A 10,120-nucleotide genomic window follows, 5' to 3' on the forward strand; every position below is an offset into this window, starting at 1 on the left:
GGAGGCTGTTTGTCAAGGGCAAACTGCTCAAGATCGGTGGTAAGCAAGGGAAGCATCCTGGTCTGTCAATCACTTAGAAACGAGAACGATTCATAGGGCATTAGTTTCCTTCCTTCCATAGATCTGAGGAAGGGACAGTGAGTGTTTTCTCAGACAATATGACAATGGTAGCATATATCAATCGTCAGGGTGAGACAGGGTCGCTGGGTGGCTCAAGAGGCCCAGGAACTGTTTGGGCAGAACAGTATCTGGCGGGGTTAGCGGGATCCCATGTGGCCAGAGTAGACAATGTGCAGGCAGATTATCTCAGCAGACAGCAATTAGATCCGGGGAGTGGAAATTATCCTGCAAAGCCGTGGAGCTCATTTGGGTCAGGTGAGGCAGACCTCTGTTGGATCTGATGGCTTTGCGCCTCAATGCAAAGACGTACTGGTTCTTCAGCCACAGGAGAAAGTTTGGATCCAAAGGGGGTCGACGCTCTGGTCCATCCATGGCCTGCAGAAATTCTGCTGTTTGTGTTTCCCCCATGGTCTCTTGTAGGCTGTTTTGCAGAGTATAGATCCTTACCCGGGAAGAGTGGTTCTCATAGCACTGGAATGGCAGCGCCATCCGTGTTTCACTGATCTGCTTCACCTGGCAGTGGATGGACAGTCCAAATAGATCAACTGCAGGTGCTACTTTGTCAAGGGCCCATCTTTACCTGAAGATTGGAGGGTGGCCAATGTAACCCCAATATTTAAAAAGGGCTCCAGGGGCAATCCTGGAAACTATAGACCAGTGAACCTAACTTCAGTGTCTGGGAAAAATAGTGGAAACTATTCTAAAAATCAAAATCACAGAGCATATAGAATAGAACACAGCGTGGATTTAACTAAGCCAGTCTTGCCTCACAAATCTGTTTCATTTTTATGAAGGGGTTAATAAACGTGGATAAAGGTGAACCAGTAGATATAGTGTATTTGGGTTTTCAGAAGGTGTTTGACAAAGTCCCTCTTGAGAGGCTTCTAAGAAAACTAAAAAGTCATGGGATAGAAGGCAGTAACCTTTTGTGGATTACAAACTGGTTAAAAGACAGGAAACAGAAAGTAGGATTAAATGGTCAATTTTCTCAGTGGAAAAAGGTGAACAATGGAGTGCCTCAGGGATCTGTACTTGGACCCGGTGCTTTTTAATATATTTATAAATGATCTGGAAAGGAATACGACGAGTGAGGTAATCAAATTTGCAGATGGTACAAAATTATTCAGAGTAGTTAAATCACAAGCAGATTGTGATAAATTGCAGGAGGACCTTGCAAGACTGGAAGATTGGGCATCCAAATGGCAGATGAAATTTAATTGGACAAGTGCAAGGTGATTTATATAGGGAAAAATATTTCATGCTGAAGTTACACGATGTTAGATTCCATATTAGAAGCTACCACCCAAGAAAAAGATCTAGGCATCATAGTGGAAAATACATTGAAATTGTCTGCGCAGTGTGCTGCAGGAGTCAAAAAACCAAACGAATGTTAGGAATTGTTAGGGAATGGTGAATAAAACAGAAAATGTCATAATGCCTCTGTATCGGTCCACGAGACCACACCTTGAGTATTGTGTACAATTCTGGTCGCCAAATCTCAAAAAAGGTATAGTTGCAATGGAGAAGGTACAGAGAATGGTAACCAAAATGATAAATGGGATGGAACAGCTCCCCTATGAGGAAAGGCTAAATTGGTTGGGGCTGTTCAGCTTGAAGAAGAGACAGCTGAGGGAGGATAAGATAGAGGTCTTTAAAATCATGAAAGGTCTAGAATGGGTAAATATGAATCAGTTATTTACTCTTTTGGATAATAGAAGGAATAGGGGGCACTCCATGAAATTAGCAAGTAGCACATTTAAAACTAATCGGAGAAAATTCTTTTTCACTCAATGCACAGTTAAGCTCTGGAATTTGTTGCTGGAGGGTGTGGCTAGTGCACTTAGTATAGCTGGGCATAAAAAAGGTTTGTATAAGCTCTTGGATGAGAAGTCCATTAATTGCTATTAATCAAGTTGACTTAGAGAATAGCCACTGCTATTACTAGCATCAGTGGCATGGGATCTACTTTGTTTGAGTACTTGCCGGGTACTTTTAGCCTGAATTGGCCACTGTTGGAAACAGGATGCTGGGCTTGGATCAGGTGAATCGCCTTTTTCTCGTGGCTTGGCTTTTGAGAGGATATGCACTTGAAGGGGTACTCAGAAAAGGTGATTGCTACATTGCTTCAAGCTAGGAGGCTATCCACTTCTATGGTTTATGTCAGAGTGTGGAAGTTGTTTGAATTGTAGTGTGTGAAGGTGTCAACCTCTTGTGGATGGGGGTTCTGCACATGTTGGCCTTCATGCAGACGGGTTTGGCCAAGGGTTTGGTTTACAATTCACTTCGAGTATAGGTCGCAGCCTAAGGTAGGATTCAGGGAAGACTGCTGGCTTTGCAACTAGACACCATTTGTTCTTTGCGAGGGGCTAAACATTTGTGTCCTCTGGTCCATAGGATGTGTCCGGCTTGGAACCTTAATTTTGTTCCTTGGGAGTGAGCCTCTCTTTGAGCCATTGTGTAAAGAATAATTGAAAGATCTTGCGTTAAACAGTCTTTTTGGTTGCGATTTGCTCAGCCAGATGAATATTGGAGCTTCAGGCTCTGTTGTGTAGGGATCCTTTCCTTCGGATTACGGACAACTGAGTCTTGTTGCATACAGTTCCCTCCTTTTTGCCAAAGGTCGTCTCCTCCTTTTCATCTTAATCAAGTGGTAGAGTTTCCCTCCTTACGACATTTGATGGCGGAGATGTTCACTGGACTCTGTTGCGCTATCTTAAGGTTACTAACAGTTATTGATGATCGGATCATCTTTCTTATTTAGTTGGGCAAAGATGGGTGCAAAGGCCTCAGTGGCACATTGGCTAAAGGAGACTATCTGTTTGGCATACATCTGTAAAGGTTAGACTTCTGGGAAAGTTGCGTGCGTACTCCCCTAGGGGTGCAAGTAGCTTCCTGGATGGAGTGGCAAGAAATTTGTCATGTGACTAAATGGTCCTCGCTTCATAAGTTTACCAGGCGTTACTGTTTGGATGTCCAGGTGACCTTTGGTGAAGGTGTGTTGCGAGCTGGTCTTTTAGGATTCTGCGCAGTGTAGGGTGGCTTGGGTACATTCCACTGATCTGGGGTATGTACAGGAAAGGAAAATTTGGTTCTTATGTGATAATTTACATTCCTGGAATACCATAGATCAGTCCAGAGGCCCATACCTATTAATTTTGAAAGACCTGTATTGCTGCTGGTTATATATAGTGCAGAAGAGTTCTAGTTTGGTTTCAAATTCCTTTGTTGGAGGTGAGGGCTCCAGCTCAGGAGTTCCTACCCTTTGTTTCCCTGCTCGCCTTGTAAGGGGAGTTAGGTATGTTGGTGGGGGTTCATCTTGGCTTGGGTACAAGTTAATACTGAAGGACTGCAGGTGGCACACTGTTTTATAGCAGCATCCAAAAAATATTTCTCTGCCTCCATCTGCTGGTAGGGATGCAAAACCCACTTGTCTGGACTGATCTGTGGTATTCCAGGAACAAAAATTAGCAGGTAAGTACCAATTTTCCTTTCATCATCATCATCAATGTTTGTTCTTCTGTAGCTCTTGCATTGCTCACTAGTTGAGACTTTTGCTGTTGCATTGATTGGTTATTCTGTTATGCTCTGATCTCATTTGCTGGAAAAGCATGAAACAGAGTAAAGGGATAATAAACATTTCAAAAGTAATGCCTACATAGTAGGCCTTTAGCCTGTAAATTCAAAGGCCTCACTGAAGAGGAAAATATTTATTGCTGCCTTAAAGGCTTACACATCATTCGTTGTCCTAAGATGTTCCGGGAGTGAATTCCAGAGCAGAGAGCCAGCTACTAAACAGGCTCACTCAAGTCTCAGCAAGGTGTTCCAAACGTATAGTGGGTATTTCTAATTTTCTTTGGCTGGTGGATCGCAGGGCTCTCAAGGAATTAATCCAAGGAGCCTCAGAATGATTAAGAAGCTTATGTATCAAAGCCAAGATCTTAAATTTCACTCCCCATTGGATCAGAAGCCAATGGAGTGAGCACAATATTGAAGTAATATGTTCCCGTGGCTTTGTCCTAGTAGGGATCCTTGCAGCAACTTGCTATAGAATTTGGAGGGACCTTAGATTAACTCAAAGGTAGCCCATAGTACAGCGAGTGACAAGATGTAGGTAGAATTTAATTATCTGAGAAATGGGTGATTGGGAGAAAATTGGCTGCTTAGAATGAGCAAGTGGAAACTACAGCTGCAGCTCAGATCTGCCAAAATATTGGTTCTCCCCCGTAAGCAGCTGAGTTCTCTGGTGCTGTATTAAAGCTGATCCTTTGAGGCCTCTGGGGATTCAGAATGATAAATGTTAGTTGTAGAAAATAAATACAAGGCAGTTGACTTTTTTTTAATTCTTTATTTATCGATTTTAATGGTTTACAAACAGAAAAAAAATTTCCATCAAATATCTTTACATCTTACATCCTTTTAAGTCAGGGTACATGTTATACAGGTAAAACAATTTTCTTATAGTTTAACTGAAATAAATCTAATTTATACTATTTAGTAAAGGCATAAGGTAATGAAAAGAACCAAGAATTTACAAGAACAATTTCTATTGTGGAAAAATAATAGGAAACAGGAGGAAATACCAGCCTTTCTCCATTATAAATCACCTGAATAGTTAGGTAGTACCAGTCTCAACTCTACAATTATCCAAGAAATACCGTAAATGTGATGGTTTGAAAAAAAATATCATTTTCTAATTTCAACAAACATTTACAGGGGTATCTAATATTTATTTGAGCACCCAGTTGCCTGGCTTCTGGAGACATTCCCAGGAACTGTTTCCTGCAGATCTGTGTAGCTCTTGTTATAGCTGGGTATACCCATAGTTTTTGTCCATAATATAACTTGTTCCTATTTCGAAGAACAAGTCTTAAATCCAAGTCTCTGTCAGCAGGAAAAACAAATGATACAAGTAAAGTTCCTTGGAAGGCGGTTGACTTTAAGTATTTATTTGATCAAGGATCAGATTGTTTAGAAATAAGTCTATATTTAACATGCTGATTTTTCTTTCTTTTCTATTTACAGTAAACTTCAAGGACTTTGAATTTTAGAAAAAATGAGAAAAAATGAATATTTTACATCTGCCTTTGTTTATTTGCTACCTCTGGCTTTTGTTTGTTGGTTGATTTGTTTGTATTTTATATGTTGGAAAATGTTTTTTAATTAAATTGAACTGGCAAAATGTCTACTCCTGTTCATACAAGAATCACTTAAAGCTCCAAGCAGAATATGCACATTACACAAATCATTCTCTGCTCAGAATAGATGCTGATACTTAGCAGGTATAGAAAGTGGTGATATCTATGTCATCTACCTGTTTGTGGAGAATAGGTCTCAGAGAAGCAATTTTCTTTTTTGGATATCTCTAAGAGCATTGCAGAACTTGAGCGATGTGGATACTTAAAAGCTTGGCTGCTTAAACAGCTAGGCCTAGGACAGAGCCTTGAAGATTGGGTGGAGCAATCACACAGACCACCTGGAAAGAGGCACTAGCTGAAGGTCACATGTTGTGTTGTAACTTCATGCATTTTGAACTTTTGTGAAAAAACAGCAGTCAGGTGGGGATTGCAGTTGAGGTATGATAAAAAGATTTCAATATTCAAGATTACTCAGTGAAAGTTTTGATCAGGCTACATGATTTCAAAATTTGCTACATGCTGTTTTATCTTCCTAAACTAGTTTAAGCTGTTTTTAAGCTGCTAAATTAATAAATGAGAAATGAGTATTGGTTTTAGATTTTTCAAGAAAAAAAATGCAGGGCAGTGACACTGAACTACCCAACCAAAATCTTTACATGAGTTTTGTGTGCATAAAATCATGTGTAAGAGACTTCCCCTGACTTAAAATGTTTGATCAGCCTGTGCTGAAGGCACATTTTACTTGTTTGTGTGCACATTTTCCAATATGTGCACTATTTTAACTCCCGAAGCATTAGAACTCCATTAGCTTTAATCTATGTGTTAAGAAACTGTACAGAGTTTCCGTGCAGAGTATTAACTCACACCTTATTACATTAGGCCTTCGTGACTTAAGCAGAATATGTAGCACTTCTTATAACATGTATCTTGGCGTCAATCACAGTATGCTTTAGGAGGGAATATTCCTGTATTTGTTCACACTTGCAGACTGTGGGAGCTTGCTCTCTGTAAGCACAAGATACAGCCTGGGCAAAAATGTGCCAAAAAATGTAAAATTATGCACCAAAAAAGTAAAATCATATGCCAGAAAGCTCAAAATTATGAAAAAGTAAATTATTTTTACACAGTATATTAAACAGAACAGTATAATACTGTTGCAACATGTATCTAAGAAAAAATATGCTATCTATTCATTAAACAATTATGAGAACATATAGTTCTGGAAACAGACAATTTAGGCCACTTTGGCTGTTCACCTCTCAGATGAACATGTAAAAAAAAAAACCTCATAGGCACCTAAGCTACATCAAATAATCAAATTTAAAAACTATAACTTAAATTTATTAAAAACTCTGCATAAAAAGTAAAAAAACACACAAAACCCATACACCATTAATCCAGCAAAATCCTCATCCCCCAGGAATATGCTGGTTGGCTGGTGGGGAAAAACAAAATATTAAAGGTGGTACAGGCACCCTCCTTTCCTCTGTTTTCCCTTATTCAACCACTCTCCCCCCTTCAGGTCCTTCCTTCATACCTCCTTGGGCGCTCTTCTCTCCCACTGGGTCTTCTTCTCTCAGATTCAGATCCCCTCATCATTCAGAGCTCCTTCACCTGCCCCAGTTTAGACACCCTCCTGAGTTCTCTTCAAATGGCCTCCATTCCTCCCCCACTAGATCCCCTCCTCACCAGGCAGTGAGGCTGTAGCTACTGCCTGCGTAAGCTGTGGGAAAAATCTGTGACACACACCCACCATACCTTGGGTAGCTGGCAGTAATTGTGCCTGCAGACTTCTCCCCTGGCACCATGGATCTCAATCTGCAGCAGGCCTGTAGGCTCCATATTGTTTTTTAATTGACTGACTTGCATGAATGTCTTTTTCCTCCCACCTGACTCTGCAAGTTGTCCAGTAAGATAGCCTGCATTTAGCAAGAGCATGATGAGACAGTTGGTAATTGGTCAGGGCAGCCTGAGATCAAGGCAGCAGCAGTCAACAACTGCAGAGCAAGCAAATGGAAGAACAATGATATCACTGGGCAAATGCAGGCTGTCCTAGAAGGTGTCAGTGTGCTCTAGGGCAATTTTGAGATCAATGCTGTGAAACTGAAAATACTGCAGACAAAGGTGCCTTAATACATGGGGACTTATGTGATTATGTGTATACTCATTGATTATGTGCATGTGAATAATTGGGTAATTCCCCAGGGTGTAATAACATAAATGCAATGCTGGGTCAGACCAGAGAATCCAGCATCATCCTGTCTCTGACTGACCAGTCCATCTCCCATGTCCCTGGCAGATCTTAAAGTAGATTTATTTCTTGTTACTTACTCCCAGGGATAACAATAGCTTTCGCTAGTCTATGTGGCTAACAATGTTTTATGGACTATAAAATAAGATGGGAACGTTAGTGCATAGCACTGAATTAAGAAGTAGATATAAGTGGCATCTGAGAGACCTGGTGGAAGGAGGATAACCAATGGGACACTGATACCAGGGTATAAATTATATTGCAATGATAGAATGGATCAAATTGGTGGAGGGGATGGCACTATATTTTAAAGAGGACATAGAGACAAAAAGGATAAAAGTTCTGCAGGAAACAAAATGTAATGTTGAATCTATGGATAGACATTCTAGATGAAAAGGGGAATAAAATAGCAGTAGGGGTGTATTACCCTCCACCTGCCCAGAATGAAGAGAGATTTACGCCTCCCTCTGGGAGGCGTAAATCCATGGATAAAGGTAGGGGGGGGGGTTAGATAGGGCCGGGGGGTGGGTTAGGTAGGGGAAGGTGAGGGGAGGGCGAAAGAAAGTTCCCTCCGAGGCCGCTCCGATTTCGGAGCGGCCTCGGAGGGAACGGAGGCAGGCTGCGCGCCGATCCAGGATTTTATAAGATACGCGCGGCTACGCGTGTATCTTATAAAATCCAGCGTACTTTTGTTTGCACCTGGTGCGCCAACAAAAGTACGCAAACGCGCTTTTTTTTTAAATCTACCCCTAAAGGAGCAGCTGCAAAGGTAAAGAATTTACATCAGGCATGGACCTTGTTTAAAAATACCATCTTGGAAGCCCAGACCAGCTCTATTCCACACATTAAAAACGGTGGAAGGCTAAACAATTACCATCATGGATAAAAGGTGAGGTGAAAGAGGCTATAATAGGCTAGCTAAAAGAATATCTTTCAAGAAATGGAAAAGGGATCTGAATGAAGAAACAGGAAACAGCATAAGCCTGGCAAGTTAGATGCAAAGCATTGATAAGGAAGGAAAAGAGAGAATTTGAAAAAAAGGCAAAGACTCATAATAAAAAGATTTTCAGTAGAAAGCCTGTGATGGAGAGATAGTTGGATCATTAGATGATGAAGAGGTAAAAGAGGCACTTAGGCATGACAAAGCCATAGCAACGAGCTAAATGAATTCTTTCCTTTAGTCTTCATCGAGGAACAGACGCGATACCCATGCCAGAAATTATATTCAAAGGTGATGATTCAGCAGAATTGAAACAAGTCTCAATGTATCTGCAAGATGTAATAGGGCAATTTGCCAAACTAAAGAGTAAAAAATCACCTGAACCCAGACTATAACTCCCAGAATGCTGAAAGAACTAAAAAAAAAAATTTAAATTGCAGACCTGCTATTAGTAATTTGTACATTGTCATTAAAATTGTCTATGGTACCTGAAGACTGGAGCCTTCCCAATGTAACACCACTTTTTAAAAAGGGGTCTAAAAAACTGATGTCTGCGCCAGACAAAATGGTATCTATCAGAACAAAATTACTGAACATACAGCTAGGGCTAGCTTAGTGGGACAAAGCCAACATGGATTTAGCCAGGGGAAGTCTTACCTCACCAATCTGCTATATTTTTGAGGACATAAATAAAAGTGGGTCTGGAATTCCAGAAATGAATTGAGAGTCCTTCATGAGACACTTCTTAAGGAATTTAAAAAGTCATGGTATATGCTGTGATTTAACAAATTTGAATAATTTTTTTGTCATGAGCAAAGTTGATCACCTCACTTATTTTTCTCATTTGTAGGTTGTTTATAAATATTTTAAAAAGCAGTGGTCCCAGAACAGCTCCCTGAGGCACTCCATGATTCACCTTTCTCCATTGAGAAAATTTATCATTTAGCCCTACTCTCTGCTTTCTCTCTTTTAACCAGTTTACAGTCCACAATAGGGCACAGCCCCCTAAATAAAAAAGCTAATAAACACTTCCAGCAATGACTCCATCACTCACACCCAAACCCTGAAATTGTTACCGAAAACATCATCAACTTGGTCCAACTTTGACCCCGCCTCCTCGCTGGGAATACAAAATATAATCAAAAAAATGAGTCCAACAAACCATCCATTCGATAGTATCCCCATTCGACAATTAAACTAATTGAAAACACAATAACAAAACAGTAACAAACATAGTTAACCTCTCCCTCACCGAAGGAAAATATCCTGAATGCCTAAAATCAGCAATCATTAAACCATTAATAAAAAAAGAACAACCTAGACTCTGAGAACATTCAAAACTACCGACCCATATCAAACCTACCTTTCATTGCGAAAATCTTTGAGAAAATCATCCACGCACAACTCTCTGAATACCTTGACACGAACAACATACTTCACCCCTCGCAATTTGGATTCAGGAAAAACTTAAGCACAGAATCCCTACTTCTCTCACTTAATGACACAGTACTCAGAGGATTTGACAAAGGACAAAGCTACCTATTAATACTGCTAGATTTATCAGCCACTTTCGACACAGTAAACCATGCAATTTTACTCGACAGATTAGCTGAAATAGTCATGGATACCACATTAAAATGGTTTTCCTCCTACCTATCACAAAGAAATTTCCAA

General features: G+C 40.4%; 1 protein-coding gene across 4 annotated transcripts in view; it reads left to right on the plus strand.

Annotated features, from left to right (window-relative positions):
- Nucleotides 1–5,303, plus strand: part of POLE2 (DNA polymerase epsilon 2, accessory subunit) — a 194,828-nt gene extending 189,525 nt beyond the window's left edge. For all 4 annotated transcript variants that reach the window (XM_029598379.1, XM_029598377.1, XM_029598376.1 and 1 more), the window contains one exon: nucleotides 5,143–5,303. In XM_029598379.1, coding sequence (XP_029454239.1) covers nucleotides 5,143–5,161 — 19 coding nt within the window. In that variant the 3' untranslated portion in view covers nucleotides 5,162–5,303. The remainder of the gene's footprint in view (nucleotides 1–5,142) is intronic.
- Nucleotides 5,304–10,120: the final 4,817 nt, after the last annotated feature.

Source organism: Rhinatrema bivittatum, chromosome 4, assembly GCF_901001135.1.
Source record: "Rhinatrema bivittatum chromosome 4, aRhiBiv1.1, whole genome shotgun sequence".
Lineage (NCBI taxonomy): Eukaryota > Metazoa > Chordata > Amphibia > Gymnophiona > Rhinatrematidae > Rhinatrema > Rhinatrema bivittatum.